The 20,233-nt window shown below is 33.5% G+C and overlaps 2 protein-coding genes and 1 long non-coding RNA gene across 3 annotated transcripts in view; 1 reads left to right on the top strand and 2 right to left on the bottom strand.

Moving 5' to 3' along the window:
* LOC132555612 (centrosomal protein of 63 kDa-B-like) overlaps positions 1-697 on the bottom strand; it is a 31,196-nt gene extending 30,499 nt beyond the window's left edge. Inside the window, exon 1 of the mRNA XM_060219963.1 lies at positions 676-697. Within this exon, the coding sequence (XP_060075946.1) occupies positions 676-697 (22 nt within the window). The remainder of the gene's footprint in view (positions 1-675) is intronic.
* A 407-nt stretch (positions 698-1,104) lies between these two features.
* LOC132555479 (COMM domain-containing protein 2-like) lies at positions 1,105-8,228 on the top strand. The gene is made up of 5 exons (XM_060219831.1): positions 1,105-1,205; positions 4,231-4,308; positions 5,186-5,268; positions 6,090-6,263; positions 6,661-8,228. The coding sequence occupies exons 1-5, from the start codon at positions 1,139-1,141 to the stop codon at positions 6,856-6,858; spliced, it is 600 nt and encodes a 199-aa protein (XP_060075814.1). The 5' UTR covers positions 1,105-1,138; the 3' UTR covers positions 6,859-8,228.
* A 1,761-nt stretch (positions 8,229-9,989) lies between these two features.
* Positions 9,990-12,303, bottom strand: LOC132555462 (uncharacterized). The gene is made up of 2 exons (XR_009554438.1): positions 12,232-12,303; positions 9,990-11,996 (listed from the first exon to the last, which is right to left on the bottom strand). It is a non-coding gene; the product is annotated as an uncharacterized LOC132555462 (long non-coding RNA).
* Positions 12,304-20,233: the final 7,930 nt, after the last annotated feature.

The following is a 20,233-nucleotide window of genomic DNA, read 5'->3' as shown; positions in this document are numbered from 1 at the left end:
TGGATGTATATTTCTTCATAAATATTACTTCATGTTATATAGACTGTAGCACCTTAAAAATAACAAATTTACATTGGATACTGACAGCATTTACTAAATAGTAAATAAAATTGAATTTTTATTGTTTTCCCTAGTCTAGGTTTTGTGATAGTGCTAAAAGTAAACATAACAAATTGATATATTGGAAGTTAGAAAAGTCCAATATTGACCAAGAAAATGTAAATCAAAAAGATAAAAGAAACCTTGACAATTTCCATATTATGAAATCATGACACTCATTTATAATAATCATAAAAATGCAAAAAAAAATCAAAACAAAAAATGAAAGATTCAACAGCTTTTGCTTTGCCATCAGACCATGTGCTTTCATGTAGTAATTGTTTACATCATGCAGTGATCATAAAAAATGGTGTATCACATTTAATCTAAAACTTGTGTATCAAATATCTATTTGTTCTAAATGTCATGATCATATGCAAATAAGATTTTATATCAAATGTTGTACAATTGATTCATTCAACGACATAATCACAATCGATTGTCAAAGTGCCAAATGTATTGTAAATAAACAATAGGAGTCATTCAACCCATCAACTCGTGTCATTAGTAGATCCTGTCAAAACGCTTAACGTGTACTACAAAACCAAAATAATTGCAACACGTGCAAAATCTTACCTTCGCTTCTAAAAAGAGTCATGTTGATGACTACACTAACACCATGCCAGTCACTGAAAGGATGGCAACCACTTTGGAAACTTTATCTTTGTTTATTGAAAAACATGTTTTTACCTGTTCACTGTCAATTTTGAACGTGACATTTCTTGCTGCTTACATCTCAACACTGTCACTCAATGATGATACATCAGAGGGCATTGTGGGGATTGTGAATGGGACCAGGGTGCATATAATTCAAAAGTGTGTACAAATGTGCTTTGTGCATATATTCTTACCAAAATAAACATTTGGAGTGCAACCTAAGCAGACAAACCGCGCGCCAGTGTAAACAAATTCGTTGGTACCGTAAAAAAGTCTGCTTCCTGTCAATGTTGTAAAATTAACGCCTGCGCTCTTTTGTTTTTGTTTACTTCCGGGGCGGATCTACTGTAGCAGACGGAAACGTCCGGATTTAAAGGGGGAAATGTTGCTTATATTCGATGACAACCACAAAGAACATCTGTCTTTTTTAACAGATACAGCGACAGATGGTAAGAACGGTTCAATATCATAATATCCTTCTCATGCAGCGATTTTTGTCCGGTTTACAACCGAAAACAGGCCGTTTCTCTAGCCGAAAACTCTGCCAACGTTCAGTACTACTATTAATAGTTATTGTTATATTTTCTCACTGACCTCGATACAAAGTATATATATCAAGTCCACGATTTACCTTATTCATACAGCAATACAGACATGGGTTGCTGTAAAATTCTGGGAAAAAAACACTGAATTATAATTGTCTTGTTTACTAGTACTACTAACTAGGATGACACTCAATTGATGTCATCATCCCATGACCACAGGGACATCTATAGTTACAATTTCAGACAGTCAGAATGTGTATGGACCAATCCTGGTTTGGTTAACTTATATCGAGTCAGATGTGACAATTTCTGTCAATTTATGAGCATTTTTGGTCATTATCCCAATCTTGTATGTTCATATTTGTAAATAGCCACCTCCTAAACCTAGAATTATCATTCTTTAGCCACTATATACTAAACAAAAAAAGAAAAGTAACACTACTTTATTCTGTGATTAATTAATTAACCCCTTCATAAATCCTTACCAATCATGTACGAATAAAGTAATTGATCAATTCTGATAAAACTGTAGTCATGGTTCATTATAAAACTTTGCGTTCAGTTGATTTTATTCGACTGTAAAGGACGTTGCGGTCAATTTCAAAGGAAACACCATTAGTAACGGGTATGGCCACCGTTTGTGAAGTAAACAGCATTGCAGCGTCGTCGCATGGAACTCGTAAACCAGCGGATAATTTGAGGAGAGATGTTGTTCCATTCAGCGATCAAGACTTGGGCCAGCTGCTGCAAGTTTGACGGCTGATTTTGACGTTCTCTCACGCGTCGCCCAAGAACGCCCCAGACATGCTCAATCAGTAACAAATCAGGTGATTTAGATGGCCAATCTAATACCTGTACGTTATTCTGCTGCAAGAAAGTTCTGCTGACGCGACTGGTGTGCGCTGGCCTGTTGAAAAATGGCGCCAACGCCATGGCGTCTTAAGAAAGGCAGAACCACTGGTCTTAAAATTTCGTCCCAATATCGAATGCCGGTTAAATTGCCATTTAACACAACAAGCCTGGTACGAGTCCCCCCACAAATACCACCCCAAACCATTACACTTCCGCCGCCAAAGCGGTCCCGTTCTGCGACGCAGCAGTTTGCAAAACGCTCCCCTCATCGCCTCCACACTCTGCGCCTTCTGTCACCGTGTTGCAGACAAAACCTGGACTCATCTGAAAAGAGAACATTGTTCCATTGTCGTAAGGCCCAACGACAGTGAACACGGGTCCAGTTATGCCGATTATTACGGTGACATCGCAACAAATTGGGTCCAGTGTAGGGACGCCGCACTTTCAATTGGTAGGCCCTCAACCTCTTGCGGACTGTTTGGGGAGACACACGACGCCCAAACAATGTCCTTGTAGTCTCTACTGCGGTTACGAATCGATTGCGCAAGTGTATCAGTCTCGAAGGTGAGACTCCCCAGCCTGGATCATGCCTACAGCCTTTTCTCTCTCTACTTGTAACAGCCGGGGCATAATTATAAAGTTGATAGATAGCAAGATTCGGTGATTTCTAAGTCCTAAGGATCTAAGGAACAGTTGTCAGTTTGAATGTTTATGAAATTCAAGCAAAGATACAAGTTAGTCGCAGAAAACCTCATGCAGCTCTTTCGCTAATACAGACATTCACGCTTGAATGATTTTGGTAACCCCCTTGGATTTTGTAATGTAAAACATTACCATTTTCTAATATTGCACAAACGTCATTTTGTTTTCACTCATTTACAGGTATTCGCCAAGGAAACATGTTAACCTTTCTTTTTTTGTTGAGTATATATGGTCATCTTATCAGCAAGAAATTTTAGTGGATGAAAGGGATTTTTGTCACATCCATAATCATAGTCATTTCAGTATGTATCTAAATGATGTATATCACTAATTCAAACTATTGATTTCTTTCGTGATATCACTTGTTCCTGGAATTATTGATATCTATAATTTGATTTAATAATATCATTAATTTGAATAAGTGATATCAATAATTCATTTAGTGTTATTATGACATGAATAGAATTATTGATTTCATGAAATAAAATTACTGATATCACTAATTTGAATTTATGGTATCAATAAAAGTCCAGAATTAGAAATATCATTAATTCACAAATTATTGATACCAATAATTAAAATCAGTGATATCAATGATTCATTTACAATAATTCATTTAATCCAGTTTCATATGCGTTTTTTTTTTTTTTTTCTCTCATTTTGTTGGGTTTTATTTTCAACCATCTAAAATTTCCATACACAATACCACAAAGGACTTGCTAGTAATGCTGGACAAACTGGATCCTCTGGTTTACAAGTCTTATGCCTAACAGATTGAGTTAATAAGATTTCTAGCTGGATGGTATATTACACCTAGTATTGACCATGGTTACATACTGGTACTCTCTCCTAGAAATAGCTTGTCAGGGAGTTAGAGTCATGCTAATTGGAAGGGTTCTAACTTGTTTGTTAAAGTAACACTTAGAATTATTAAGAAGTTCCTAGTGCCATTGTAACAGAGGTTAATGTTTATTTCAAACCTCAACTGGGATCCAAACGTGGGTCTTCTTATTTACTAGTCTTAGACTCAACCATTGGAGAAAAGATCTCTTTGGTTAAACTTTATGTTGTTGTATTAGACAGTTACCTTAATCAGTAGGGCCACTATGTCTGGATGACAGGGATTTGTCTGTATTAGTTAATGACCTATATTGCCTATAATTTTGGGTTCAGAATAACATAGATTTACCTACATGTACTCTGACCTCTCCAGCTTATTCAGCAGGTAATTAACTGATCATTCACCTGTCAATACAACAAGCATTTATTCTATTGGAGAAAAGTAACCAAAGGTTATACAAGATTCTTCTCGGATCTCTTTGATTTATTTCTTATTGATAATTCAAAAATCAATCTTCTAATTTGTTCATTGTAGTTGTACGTGAATTTTGCAAGATTAGTATGGAGTTTATACGGAAAGGTTCCAACCGTAAAATCTACCAAGGAGCTGCTCGTAAGTATATTTACAGTAATAATATTCATATATAGAAATGTGAAATATAAAGATTTAATTTAAGACTGTTCTTCTAGCATCTTTTGCATGATTTTTAAAGATGGGATCACCTTGTGAAGTTTAAGCTTTGTACCTCATACAGATAATACAGTAATAATATTGGATTTTTTCACTAGGAAACTATCGCTATACTGACTGCTGTTATACAGAGCTACATTTCTAACACACATCGCAGCTCAGGGGAAAGCTTATTGTTAGTTTTCTAGGTTTCTTAAGTCTGTGGTCCCTAGATATGCTGTTCAGCCTCAAAGAGTTTTTGGACACAATCTAAATACTGAAACAGCAATAAGATGCCAATTCTTTTGAAAACTGTCAACTGCTTGTATAGACATATGCATTTGGACGTTTTAGGAAATGATGCAAGGGTTTTTTACACTAAATGGTCCTTTGGTCTTGGGTCAAAGATCAGATGTCATCAACACTTGTTGATACAAAAATGAGATTTCGATAAAGTTTTAGTGTCATAGTGTCTGAAGATGGTGAGACTTAAAAGCATTATTCTCAGAAAACAATCAGAATTCTCTTTTTTAAATTGCACAGAACAACACACTCTTGACCATCACAATACCTGTAGACTTTGAGATTTCAGTTCTACTACTTGAACTCAGGTGACTGTTAAGGCCCAAAGGGCCTTTTGTGATGTATAAAACTATTTTTCATTGTTCTGGAATTAGCATATTTTCTATGTCATGTTTGATGATCATGTCCACCATTAGAGTGACCAAAATGTTTAGCTGTCATATAAAACTCTAGGTGAGCATGATGACGAAGTTCTGTGTAAAAGAACATAAACATTTTCCATTTTATAATTGTCTAGAAAAACTCAAAGTTGATGTAGAAACAGTACAACATGGAGTGGAGGGGCTGATGTACCTGTTAACAGAAAGTTCCAAACTAATGGTATGTATAGACATTGTGTGTATTGATCATTATAACATACACTGCAGTGTCATGTAATTTGATCAATCTTCTTAACTCCGAGGCACTGTGCAGTCCCATGAAATTAGGTCACTGTGACCTTCACTTAAGGTCAAATGTTGAATAAGTATGTGATTTGGTTTCATTCATGTGATTTTATTAAGCAAGAGGAAAGAAAAGAAGTTCTCTCTTTTCATGATCAACACACATTAAAAACAATGAATTAGTTCTCACCTAGAATTTTTTGTGGTGACACTTTCTTCCGCATTTCTCAGAAATGTTCTCCATGATCCCAAGTTCATATTGTTTTCTAGGGTTTAAATTGTTACAATTTATAAATGTCCATTCCCTTTGGTCCCTGTACTTCTTCGTATAAGCATTTTGGGACTAATTTAGGACTAAGATTCTCTGTTCTATTTCTCCAATAGTACCCAAAGAATCTTTCTTAGTTTACACCTTTGTTCCTAGTGATCTTTACTTTACAAATCACTTTTTTATAGTCAACTGGTCAAATGAAAATCACATTTGAAATAAGTTCAAACTCAGCAATATATATTTAGTGTCATTACTGAACATTATTCAGAGGAAAGCGATACTTAGGGAATAAAATGGATAAGGAGCATATATCATGATGATGGAAATGACAATTCCTCTGTAAGTATAATGTAGTGATTCTATTAAATATTTGTGAGAAATTTATAAAAATAAACTATTAGATCCTCTCATCATAACTAATATAAAAAAAACCATCAAAATACAGATTTCCAGGACGCTATCTTGACCTTGTAAAATTACTTTTTCAGTTGAATGAGATAGATTTTCAGGACTCTATTTTAACTTTGGGATTCTCTGAAGACATGAGACAGACACTACTGGAGCTATACTTACAAAACCGACGAGAGATCCGTGCCATCATGTCAGAAATGGCAATGGACTTACCTCACTACCAGAACCTTGAATGGCGGTTTGATGTACAGGTATAAAAAAAAAAAGATTTTCAAGTGAGCTTATGCTTTGGTTTGGCTTATCCATCATTGTGTTAGGCTATTTGTTTACTAGAGTTGTCTCCTTTGGTACTCAGAAGTATAGAGCTGAATTTAGGAAATTCACAGTTTATTAGTTTTCATGGTGATGAATGTCGTTATGAATTATCTAGGTGATTAATGAATAAATTAATCAATAATTATGTTATTTATTAATCATGTTATTCAATAGCAAAATTGAAAACTTTAGCAGAACCTTTCACATTCTATAATTGATTGGTAGTTCATTAGATATATTATCAGATAGTTTGAATATTAAGTTTGTATTCGTGTAAAGTTGATAAACGTTGTGAACAAAATTGGTGATATTGTACTACACAATTCATTCCAGCTTGCGAGCCGCTCTCTGCGACGACAGACTACACCTTTAGTAACATTCAAACTTCACATCGACGATGCAGGTGAACGGGAAACAAAAGTGTTACAGACAGACCCAGTTAACCTGGTCCATCTCACTAAAGTATTAGACGAGGCTCTACAGGAGATGAAATCACCGTACTGTCGCAGAATCGCACGAAACATCAAGTGATCATCTCATTTACATGACATTAATTACTTCTTGTGGTTGCAATGTATGAAAATAAGGAGAGACGATTTGGTTATGAGGAGAATGAAATGAGAAGAATGATAAACCTGATTGGAGATGTACAATGTGTAGAGAATAGCTGTTTTATCTTGTGGTACAGTGTGGATTTGCGACAGTCAGTTTTAGAATATTGAGAGTTTCTGAAGGTTCATAAACTGATACTGAAGTATGACTTAAATGGGAGAACTACAGTTGAAAACTTGTTATTACACAAGTTTAGGTGAGATGGCACAAGGCACAGGGACTTCGCACAAATTCCCAACTCACATATATGTATTAATTATAGCGACACTATAATACTTGGGTGGAAATGTCACCTATGGCATGTAGTACTAGGATTTCAATTTTATGTTGTATCTCCCGCCACTGCTCCATGACTTTCTATAGTTACAGTATAACTTGGTTTACACAAACTTGTGATCATGTATATTCCATGTAGGAATTACTTCCTACTCAAGTATAATATTATTATATTATTCTTTAATTAAGATTTTAATTGTCTGTCATTGGAAATGAGGTCTTAGATGATTCAGCATGTGATATTAAATATCACAAACTTGAGGCTAACTGCAGGTTTTGTTTTTCCTATCTTTACATTATTTCAGAGGTAGGCTCTGTCTCTGATACTTTTCATACTCAAACTACAAGGAAAAAAATATTCCAATTAAGGTTTATGAAAGTAAGAACCAGTTTGAGTAAGCGACACATTATTTTCAGTCTCTTATTATTGATATCACTTCACTGTTTATATGTGATATTTATTATACACAGTTATCAGAGATGTTGGACACATAGAGTTTCACAGCACCAGTGGATATAAGAATGCTATACCGGTATATTAAAGAATAAAAGAACTTTTTAAAGGTATAAGTTTGTACAGTGTACAAAACATTTTTACCTTTAATGGTAAGTTTTCCTGTACAGATTGTGTCGTGATAACAACACAATCTGTTCACTCTCAAAAGAACCTCAGAAACATCTTTACTCAACAGAATTCTACTGAAACCTGTGACAGTGTAAAAGAGTTTTTTTACGGATGGTTTTGGGATGAAATAGAAATTGTATATTTACATACTGGTAAATGTGATTATTCATAGTAATTCAAAAGTTAGTGAGGATCATTTATTGTGTTATAAATGACTGAAAAGGGTATGTATGATGTTTGTTAAAGCTGTTTCAACAGAGATCAAAAGTTTTGGAGAAAAAGATTGTCACTTGAATGTAAGTGCTGCATGTTGTTATCATTTGTACAGATATGTTTATGAATGAAAATGAAAAAAAATAATGATAATAAACATCATTTAGAAATAAAAGACAGTTGTCCTTTTTCATGTTAAGAAAAAAAGACAGGGTGAAATCAGTACATAGATTACTGGCAACCATCTTAGATATCCTATGAAGTTTAAAATGTGCCAAACACATCTAGGACAACTTTAACAAGGGCCTAATTGTGACACAATATACGCCCATTGCCAATCTTCGATGAAGAAGCAGTATTTGACTGAATAACTAAGTTGCCTTGGAATAATCTGAATATCATTTGTGGAAGTTTTAGCCATGTCATACCACCATTTGCTGATATAGTATGTGAACTTATGATTTACATACACTATATACTAACAAGGGAAGTTTACGAAAAATCAACTAAGGGGGAGTAACTCAGAAACTATGCATGCGAGGCGGGCAATTTTTATATGCGACACTCAGACATCTCTAGACATACATGTGTACAAAGTATGGTGACAATAGACCAAGAACTCACAAAGTTATGGCCCAGACAAGGAAAGTTTACGACGGATGGACGTCGAAGTGTGTACGTACGGACAGACAAAGCCATACCATAATATATCCTGTCATACAACGGGCATATAAAAAGCAGAATCTTTGGGTGGTTATTCAAAAATAGCAGAAACAAATAAAAACATTGAAATCAAAATACCACCATCTTGGACATCTAATGAAGGTCAAAATGTGGTAACTGAGATCAATACTAACAAAGAATAATTTACAGGATATCCCAAACAACTCTTCACAAGTAGCAGTACCTGAAAAATGGCATCTTGGACATCAGAAACTTTAATCAATACTGTATAGTGTACATATTTCAAGATCAGTGGTTCTTCATAAATTGTGGTAGCAAGAATTTGCTTATGGAATAGACAGATTACAGATAATGTTTCATATGAAAAACTGACGTGATCCCGGAGGAAGCTTGGCACTTTCCATTGTAGGATCGTTATTAATTATTGCTGATATTTTGCTCATGTGATCGACCTTGATCTGTTTTAAAGGTCACAGGAGTCAAATGTGTAAAAATCTTCTTCTCAGTAAAAAAAGGTCCAGGCTGTTGATATGGATTCTTTTACATTATTTGATGAAGGTCTGCCAAATCATGTGTTGAGATCTTAAAATTTCATTTTCAACAAGCAATAGGTCTGGGGACATGGTATTTGTGTAGTGACATGTGTAAGGAATATGATTTCGAGTTTGTAGAAAAAGTTTTTATGAACCAACAATGTCATCTTTGTAAGCTACAGAGTAGTTGAGCAATTTAGACCTATTTGGCCTTTTTTTATAAATTTGTCTTTGTAGTCAGATGAACATTAAGGCCTGTTGACCTCTTGTTCTCACTTTCTCTTTAATCATTTGCACAAATAAGGGCCAAGGGAAACCTTTATATCAGATTTCAAAATGATTCACCAAATTCTTTTCAAGAAAAGGACATTGGCTAAAGGCTATTATTAATATTGTTTCCCCAATCCAATTCCAAAAAGGACAGTACACAACTAAAATCCAATGGGAACCTAGCTAACTACAAAATTTGAAAATGATTCACAAAGTTCTCATCAAGTATAATATAACAAACTTAATATATTGCATTCAAAATTCAAGATGGCCATCTGGCAGCCATGGGCAATATACAACTAGACACAAAAGGGACCCTAAATATGGAATTTGAGACAGAATTCTCCTAAAATAAATAGTATTCAAAACATTATTTTACATTTCACACTTAAAGAAAATCTAGTCTAAGATATTTGTTTATACTCAAATAAATAAAGCTGAAATTACAATTTTCGTATCCAACAACCTTTTTATTTTAAGAACAACAATATATAAATTTATTATCTGGTATGTTACACATCAACGGGACACATGTAAACTTGTGAAAAATACTTTCAACAATACATCAAGACAGCACCTATACATATATAAGTGGCAAAACCAGTAGTGTTTATTAGTGGTGGAATCGGTTTAAAGAACAGGATCAATCATTAATTTCTATCAAACTGTCAATCACTGATTAATGATCAATTACATATGGTATACTCTAAATCTGGCAGCAAATAGGCCTAGTTGCCAAATGAAATAAATCAAAGTTATTTATTCATCATTTATAGTGATTTGTAATCCAATAAACTACTGTTGTTCTCTTGAAAACTAATGGTTGAAAACAACACATGATCAATCATCAATGAAATTAATTCATCAGCGCACCATATCCAAAATGATGAAACAATCTTCAACTTAAAATTTCACTTTGCCAGTCACTCTTTCATGATGTTAATCATGATTGGTTAAGTTAAACCTTAAGACAGTTTTAAACTTAAGATGGTTTCATGATCCTGAGGCCACTTTTATTTATACACTGAACATGAGAAGCAAACAAATTAAAATAAGCATTGTGCAGACACATAATTATGTATCTTGATTAATATCTGATCGTGAAATTCCTCCACCACAATTACATGTGAAATTTAACTACAGTTAATTTGACAAGAGGTTTATTTTTTTTCAATTTTCAAAGGTGTGCACAAGTTTGGCATTATTCAAAATAGAAAAATGATTTAGAAATGAAAAGCAAAAGATTACTGTTTGATCAGTATGCTCTGATGCACTATAACTGAGTTGACAAGCAATAAAATGAATCTCATATTTTTGTACAAATTATAAAAATATGAAAGGTGAAAATTGAAAGATTTTCAAATAGGAATAATACTGGGGAACACATGATGGAAGGAGTTTAATTTTCATTAGACTCCAAAAATCTTTTAACAAGAAAATCAAAACTTAAAAAAATTGTGTCATTTATATTATATTTCAAAAACATGTACCAAAAATCATTAACTGTAACTCCCAAAAAGACAATGAAAGTAACTTTCTCACTATTTAAATGAGTATTTTCTATCTTCTATCATTGCCTCTAATATAAACTACATCCATGGTGAAATGAATCTTATACTGTATATTGGACATAGACATATCTATAAGTTAAATTAAAAGGATTAATATAAAACAAGTTAAAAAAAGGACTGTTGTCTGCAAACACAAAGTATTTGCAATAATCACTAAAATTATTTCTTCTGTTGTTTTTTCAGTACTTACATGAGAGCTGAATACCAGGAAACATAGATTTTATTTGCATTTCATATTCTAGTATTCAACGTAGGAAAAAGCATATTACATGTACCAATTGAGCCACATGGTAAAACATGAATGGAGATTATATCTACCACTTATATCTTAAACTAATCAGAGGACATATGCACTTGTAAATTTCTGAAACATCTCTTGCATTGTCACTCTTATAAATTTTTAATTGATCACAGACTCAAGCTATTAGAAAATGTAAAAAAATCTCTCATGAAAACTTGTATTAAAACAGAATACATGTACCATTAACGAGCTGTAATCCAGGCGTATTATGCTGCCAGTATCCAATAGTAGTATATACACAGTATTTTTTGTAGAACACCAATATCTGAAATTATCTTTGATTCTTCATCGTGTAATCAGCACTAAAACTGATTCCTCTGACATTCAGAAAACCACAGCTTAATCAGGTGTCAGCATTGATCATGTAGCACTTGGTCTTGAATTAATGAAGACATAGACAGTGATGATAGCCGCTAAAACAGCCAAGGTTGGAATGACCATTGTGAACAATTTGTCTCTGTTCTTTACATTGTCTTCTCTTCTTTCTCTTCTCTCCTTCTTGCTTTCTTTTACTTTCCCTTTCAGTTGTCTCATCCTCGCTTTGGTCTACCGAATTTGCCCTTCTACAGCAAGCCTATTTTTATCTAAAATACAGATGTTAAACAGTTTGAATAAGTCTTTACTAATAGAAAATGCCTGCAACATAAAGTTTGAGCTCTGTATTATAGATGAAGACATCTAGACCGGTTACATATCAAAGTTCACGATTTTACCGATGTATAAATACCGTAATGGTTGTAGTTACATTGATGATCACCTCACACAAAGCTATAATTTCGTAAATATCTATTTCCTGCTTACAATACTATTCTGTTTTACCTGTAGTTGACGTGTCACGTTATTTAAATTCCGTTGTAGAAATATTTCAGCGTACGTTTGAAGCTAAACCCTCTGTTCGATTTAGCGCTTGAATTAAAACACTTTAAAGACTATGTTTTTTTTCGACTAAAATTCGTGTCTCGGACTTTATCCATATATTCGATACATAATTCTAGAGGCTTTCCAAATAATATTGCGCTTAGCAAACGGAAGTAGCAAGTTCAAACTTGTGTTTATGTCTGAACCTGCTCTAATGAAAGCGGCAGGTGCACGCATAGACAGCTGTAGATGACACTGAAGGCAAAATGCATACTCACCGGCAAAACAGAAAACTAGATTAAGGTAAATCTAATAATTGATAAATATGATGTATGGATTGTGTGAAATAAATGTGTAATTATCAATCAAAACCCACGTGTAACCACTGTAAACAATCATGTTGAAAACTTGATATAGTCAGATATCTGCTGTGTATTCATTTAACAATATATGTTGCCGGTTCATTGATGAATATCGGATTACTTTGTAGGTTAGTGTACCGTGACACAATTCTTTTAAAATTCATAATAGTAAAGAAAATAATACGACACCGTTGTAGCCCCGTAGAATACATAGATACCGCATATGCATTCATCTTGGCTATTGTATAGTATTGTTTCTTTTACGGCTTCAGTACATTCTGTAGTTTCTAACAATAATGTCCAATGAGACCGTCTGAACAACTTTGCACATGCCTGATATGAAAGACGTCTTTGAATACCAGACTGGTACTAACATATCTGTTATCGTAAACTATTTGGCCGGAGACCTTATGTATGGAGGGTTCTATCTGGTGTGGACAGGTTACCTGTATGTAGCTGGCAGACTAGTGTGTTAAAATGCCTCACATATAGCAACATGGTTGGCCTGTAGCTGTTTTAATGCTGCTGTGGAGGTCACAGAGATCTGTGATAAATAGTCAGGCTGTTAAGAAGGCTATGCAGATGAATACATAGTGTGGCCATACACTTACTGAACCAGGGATTTCCAGCCACAAAGACTCCTTCCATGTCAGCCTTACTATGATACCTTCACCAAAGAGCTTTTTGTCAAATCATTTTTTTTTTTTTGCGTCTTTTCATGATGGATCTACACAATTAATTCACTCGGTTTGGCTAAAGTGAAAAAAATTAAAGCACCATGTATTCACCTTTCTGCAAAAAGTTTGAGCGACATCACTTTATAGCTGGATTTCTAGATGGGGATTTATTTGGTGATGATAGATATACTGGAGGATGTAAGTATTTGTAGATATTTTTTCACAATTTAATGCATTTCTAGACTTCATAGATTTTTGTTCTTGTACACATTGTATCATCGACATGGCAGCTAATGTTGAAAAGACATTCATGAGGGAAAGAAAATGCTTTATAAAAAAAATTATGATAAAAAGGTAGAGTGTCATGGAATTTGGGATCTTGGGGTGACAGAAGCATGTTTTTCTTATACTTCTTTCTTTTGTGTTTGATATCACAAACCTCAATGGTTTTAATGTTTATTTTGATTACTTAGATAAAGATGCATGCTTGATTATGGAAGAATTTAGAACATGGAAATGCAATTTTAACATGGGAATTGACAGGTGGCAATCCATAGACATGATTTGCTGCACATTATCCCAGGATTATTAAAACTATTTTAGTAACATAAATAGAAAATAGTTTTTCCACCAAATGCAGCTAATTATACATATGCAAAGAAAAATATTTGATATATATTCTATAAATGACTTGTTTAGATTTCACTGCCTATAAAAATAACTTATTCTGACGATTACAAAATAAGCTTGATTAGGGAGAAACCTTAATAGCCCAGTTGGAATGGCTGGTCTGCAGTAAGCCTCAGGTTGTAAGGTTTGCCTGAAATGAAGACATTTATTTGTTTAGTTCTTGAGTTGTTCATGTAGATCTGATCTGAAATAGTTCTTGACAATCTAGATAACTGTATTTGTACTGGTTATCATTATTGTTTAACAAGCAAGAAGCAAAATAGTTGTGTATACAAAATATACACAAGAAATGAGACATGTTTGAATATGATTATAAGATTTTTATATAACCTGATAATTCCAAAACACACAAGTATTTAAAATTATTGGACACATTCCAAATTCCTTTGTGAAGTATCAATGTTACAAATATACTAAATAGGAAAGTGTATTGGGTCCTATGTATTAATATGTAACTAACTCTTGTATATACAAGTTTATATACCAGCTGTAATATCAGAAATATCTTGTAAAGCTGATATAGAAGTTAGAATTTAATAATGACAGATAATAAAGAAGAGGTTATTTTATATCTGATTGTATTTGACCCACTGTGCAGTAGTCATTGCAGGAGTCTAATTGATCTTTGGATTGTGTATATATAGACAGTTTGTGCAGCTTTAATAGTTGTTGATCGTAACCTGATCCTCATTAGAGTTATACTATTGGCTACATATACAAAGTACTCTGCTTCATTAGACAGTTGGGCTTCACTGATTATCTATAAAATCTAGTAATTTTTGTGGAATTTCTTAAGATAAATCTAGACCACAATTTTCAAAATACTGAAGAGTCTCGAAACTAAGATCCTCTGTCTCTCACAGGAAAAGTACAGCATATTTAGATAACAGAGCTCCATAACCTCCCCTCCCCCTTCCCCACTTCTCCTCCCTTTTAGTAACTATTTTAACTTATGTGTAGAAAAGGGAGATTAAAGTTACCTTAATGAAAGATAATGCTCCAGTTATGCTAATGAACACAGTTTTGTTCTGTTTTTTAGGGTAAAAAAATGAATTGGTTATAGTTGACAAGTTGTCATACACTGCACAACATATAAATATTATTCTGTATATGTTATGCAATATGTTACACATGTATTAGTATCTATACTGTGTTTGTGTAACTAACAAAGAAAAAGAATTAAGGATTGTATTAACCATCAGATTAAAATTCAGGCCATTAATACTTCACAAAGTGAAGTTGAGATTTAAACTTTTTAAAAGACAAATTGTTACACAAAGCTTTTGACGTGCAATAATATCATATCGATGTATAAAGCTATTATATATTAGAAAAAAGTGTACTTGCAGACCCCAAAATAGTGTGTAATTATAGTATAGACCTGGAAGACAGACTCCCATTATCTCCATACAAAGACAGTCATTGTTATTTAACAGAGATCTGTCTTACACCAAAAGTTACAGCTAACAACTTAATTTGAGCGTCTGTATAATATCTCATTCTATCTGATCATTAGGTAAGAGATTCTGATTTTCTTTAGAAAATGAAATGTTCTATGGCTCTGAAGTTCAGTCACAAGTTTCCACTTGTAGAATAGTATTAGCTGATTCTTTTTCTGTGATTCTATAAATGTAGTTCATATAGTAAAATATATATATGTACATGTGTATGTAATATGCTTCAGTCCCAAAGCCAATGCAAGGAATCAATGATCCTTATTCATCTTTTCCATAGGACTTTCAGTGTCTTCTTTAAAACAATTTGTCAGAAGGTCATGATACTTGACTTTTCTGCCAATTCAGATAAATAACTTTGACATTAAGGGACAGTTATCAGGACTAGCTGATATCATGCCATAAGCTGTTTTCACTGACAGTCAATCCTAACTACATGTATTGACATTTTAATATCTTCTGTAGAACTATGTAGAACTATGTAGATCTATGTTTGGGATGATGTTATTTACTTTGTGCTCCATACCTTTGGTCTTTAATTTGTCATCATTATCTAAATGTGATCTTAATTCAACAAACTAATTTCTTTGAATTAAGGCTCTTTTTTGTGGCTATGAATGTATCATATCCAGTATTCAATTCATTTGTAAAAAGGTCTGTAGAAGGCTGTAAGTGTATACAAGGCTGTTTGTGTCTACAATGCTGTTTATGTCTACAATGCTTTTTGTATCTACAAGGTTGTTGTGTCTACAATGCTGTTTGTGTCTACAAGGCTGTTAGTATCTACAATGCTGTTTGTGTCTGCAAGGCTGTTTGTGTCTACAAGGCTGTTAGTGTCTACAATGCTGTTTGTGTCTGCAGGCTGTTTGTGTCTACAAGGCTGTTTGTGTCTGCAAGGCTGTTTGTGTCTACAAGGCTGTTTGTGCTGCTGTATGTTGGGCCATAGCTATATGTAATGCAGTATATTAATAACTTATATTTCCCATTACACTGTACAAGTAAAAGATCAGTGATTTTCTGGGCTCCAATATTTGAGTCCTCCAGAACTTGTCCTTCTAACTAAATAAATTTCTAATACTGGGACTGATCAAAATTAGGGAATAAATATTTTGGATTTACTTGGAAGAAATTCTACAAAAGATGTTGATGAGATGTGATGTTTCTTGATGCAATATTGTAGAATATCATATGCTCTTAAATTTTTAGATTTCCAATAATTTACCCGTACCTGAATCATTTTTAGGGTGTCATTTTGTCACAACATTGCAGATAACATGCATTATAATGATATACATGTTCTATCTGTAGTAAATGATTGCAGTAATTTTTGTAGGCTTACAGAATCTCAGGGGCAAACAAATTATATGTAAAGTTAGATGATGCATCGGCATGCAAACAGATTACATTACCCCAAGAGCAAGCATATACTCCAGGTGAAGGGATGGGCATGCATACAGAACCAAGGGGCAAAAATATACTTTAAGTTAAGGGGATGGGCTTATTACTGGACAATGTAATGGAATAGCATATTTCATTTTGTATTTTCCAGTACAGTAGTATAAGATTTTAGGAGATTGTAAGTCTTGCAGCTTATTCTGAATTATACTGCATTGTAAAGATATGACTAAAGGCAAAATGATGGTAAGTACAAATAATGGGACATTCAGATATATATAGTCTGTACAGACCTGAACATACTCTAATCATCAATTCATTATACGTATACCTTATTGTAAAACTTAGTGTAATATTTAGTTCAAAAAATGAATAACAAAAATATTCTGATCTAATTTCTGGAAGCCTGCAGGAGGCAACCATGCCATTTTATATTGATAATGGTTTAAAGTGAACAAAAGAATGGTGTTTATGACAGTATAGGGATAATTCAGTATGTGTAATATTATCATTTACTGACAGTACAGGTGTATAGTGTGATCAGTTTATATGACTTATGTACAAGTAATTCATGAATGTGAACTTCTTTGTGTCGAGTCATTAATTACAATGAGGTCGTAGAGACAATTATAAACCGTGGTAGTCCTGCAACTGACAGCACCAAGATAAGACAAAGATTAAATTTAAAGTCCAATCACAAACCAACACATACCCAATCAGTGTATTGTATGTAATGATTAACAGTGGGAATTCTGTATGGGAGAGACAGCTAGAAACGTGGGTGTTCCCATTCTAAATATATATGTGTTATATTGGTCTAGTTAATTATGAAAATAAATTCATATCCATGTACTGATTAACAATAGGGGGTATCATAATTGTGTGGAAGAGTGGTTTCCCTTCTTTAAATGATCTTATGTGTTGGAGATAAAAATACTCAAATCTTGTCCATTTACTGAAAGATTTCATGGCCAAATGGCTAGAGCAGCAGAGGAAAATGTATCTGAAGGAAGAAAAATTATATCATTCAACTTCCAGAAATATCCTCATTGAAAAAGTACCACAATGCGGTCAGATGATAAAACTTAACATATTCCTATCCAAACTCAAAGAGACACTTAATCATATATTTGTCATTCGGTCATTTTCCTTTATTCTTCATTGATGAGGGAACATTGGTTTAAATCTCCATTTATAGAAACTTTTCTTGCTAATATAAAGGAAAATATTTTTATCATGAAATTGTTGACATGGCAACAACCGGTGGTTTAATATTTGTCACTGTGCATGATTGTTTACAGAGTTGCCCAAAGGATGAAGTGACATACATGTCTAAATTCACCTTCATTTCAAAAGAGTGCCTAATCATAATAATTACTGTTAAGGAGTTACTAATTCTTGTTTACTTAGGGTGAGAGGAAATACCGACTCTTTATATACTGGTAATATCGTACCGTCTAAATCTAGTGATAGGGTGAGAGGAAATACCGACTCTTTATATACTGGTAATATCGTACCGTCTAAATCTAGTGATAGGGTGAGAGGAAATACAGACTCTTTATATACTGGTAATATCGTACCGTCTAAATCTAGTGATAGGGTGAGAGGAAATACCGACTCTTTATATACTGGTAATATCGTACCGTCTAAATCTAGTGATAGGGTGAGAGGAACGCAGACTAAGAGTAGTCAAACTTACAATATGTTAACGGACATTATTAATGTACTACACATAAAGTTTTCCATCACATCGGTGTGAAATCACATTTTCGATGGAAACATTTACACACTAGAATGAAGAATTCTTTCTTCAATAAAGATTGTAATACAGATAAAATATATCACAAAAAGACAAGAAAAAGACAGCAGTGTGAATTTCATTTATCAATATAGATATGGTAGTTGTATCTGATGTACATTATACCAAAGGAGAGTAGAAAAATATGTTGTAGACTGGTATTTATTTTACTGTTTTTTTTCTGAGAACGATTATGAAATTGTTGTTGATAATATGTACAATCTGAATTCTAAAAATTGGTATGCAGTAAATCTGATTTTTAATCAGCAGTTTAAATAACTAATAATGATTTCAATGTATAGAAAAAAAAATAAGAAAACTGATAAATGTCTGTTTATAGCATAATTTCCTGCTGAAAGCCAAGACAGTCAATACATATCCCATGATTCAAAGTCAGGGGATGGGCTTATCACAGAACAATAGCATGTCTTGTTTACCAAATAGTCATAGATATAGGTGGGACCTGGGCTTATTACCAGCCAAGGGCTCTATGCTGAATGAATATGCTACACTATACTATTGAACAAGACAACAGATCTGAAATATGGTTGCCCTTAAAAACAGATTTATGTTGAGTAAGTGTGTGGGCACCAGGAGATGAGACAGGGTCCTCAGACATGTTGGTTTTATGACTATGAATAATTTGCTCAGTATCCCAGCTACAAGACAGAGTCCTCCAAGTATAGAAAACTTAAGTAAATGAAAATATTTTTATATATCCAGCTGTTGTAATGAAATAACAGACAGAGAGTAAGAAAATGTAGTGATTCATAACGAACTTTTAACTTAACAGTTGACAAACCATTTCCAAATAGCTAGGCCAGTGTTTCAGCTTTTATTTGATGTTGTAGTTATTTACTTGTATAATCTATATATAGATCTTGGCACTTAGCAAGAAAGTAAAATCAGCACGTATCAACAGGTATTTGTATGTAAAACTAACACAGTTGTTTACACACCTACATCTTACCAGGTAAGACAGAACAGATCTCACTATCATCAGTAAAAGATTGTCACTTCGGTTTTTATGTACCTTGGCTGCTTGGTCTGTTACCATATTTGTTCAGCATTGGCCCATGTCTGGTAATAAAACAATCCATATGTATTGTTCTTAATGACTTATTGGTATGATGTACCATATTTATGTGTCAATAAGCCCATGTCTGGTAATAAAACAGTCCATATGTATTACTGTTAATGACTTATCTGTATGATGTAGATACCATATTTATCTGTCAATAAGCCCATGTCTGGTAATAAAACAATCCCTATGTATTGCTGTTAATGACTTATTGGTATGATGTAGATTCCATATTTATCTGTCAATAAGCCCATGTCTGGTAATAAAACAGTCCATATGTATTACTGTTAATGACTTATTGGTATGATATACCATATTTATCTGTCAATAAGCCCATGTCTGGTAACCATTCAATATCTATTGCTGTTCAGTAGATAAGTAGATTATGAACAAATGTTTTTGTATTAAGCTCTCTTGATGACTTTGACCCAGAATTTGACCCTCTAGGCTTATTACAGGATGTATAGGTAAACTATTGTGATTATATTAACATGTAGACCTGAACT

Source organism: Ylistrum balloti, unplaced genomic scaffold (genome assembly GCF_031769215.1).
Source record: "Ylistrum balloti isolate Yb309-2 unplaced genomic scaffold, AGI_CSIRO_Ybal_v1 Utg369646, whole genome shotgun sequence".
Lineage (NCBI taxonomy): Eukaryota > Metazoa > Mollusca > Bivalvia > Pectinida > Pectinidae > Ylistrum > Ylistrum balloti.
Note: the sequence above shows the minus strand (reverse complement) of the source record. Positions and strands in the feature narration are given on the sequence as shown.

Bases quoted from the DNA above. Each gene is read 5' to 3' on its own strand.
- LOC132555479 (XM_060219831.1), top strand. From the start codon at position 1,139: ATGTTGCTTATATTCGATGACAACCACAAAGAACATCTGTCTTTTTTA. The intron at 1,206-4,230 runs GTAAGAACGGTT...TGTTCATTGTAG, and splicing joins AACAGATACAGCGACAGATG to TTGTACGTGAATTTTGCAAG. The intron at 4,309-5,185 runs GTAAGTATATTT...ATAATTGTCTAG, and splicing joins AATCTACCAAGGAGCTGCTC to AAAAACTCAAAGTTGATGTA.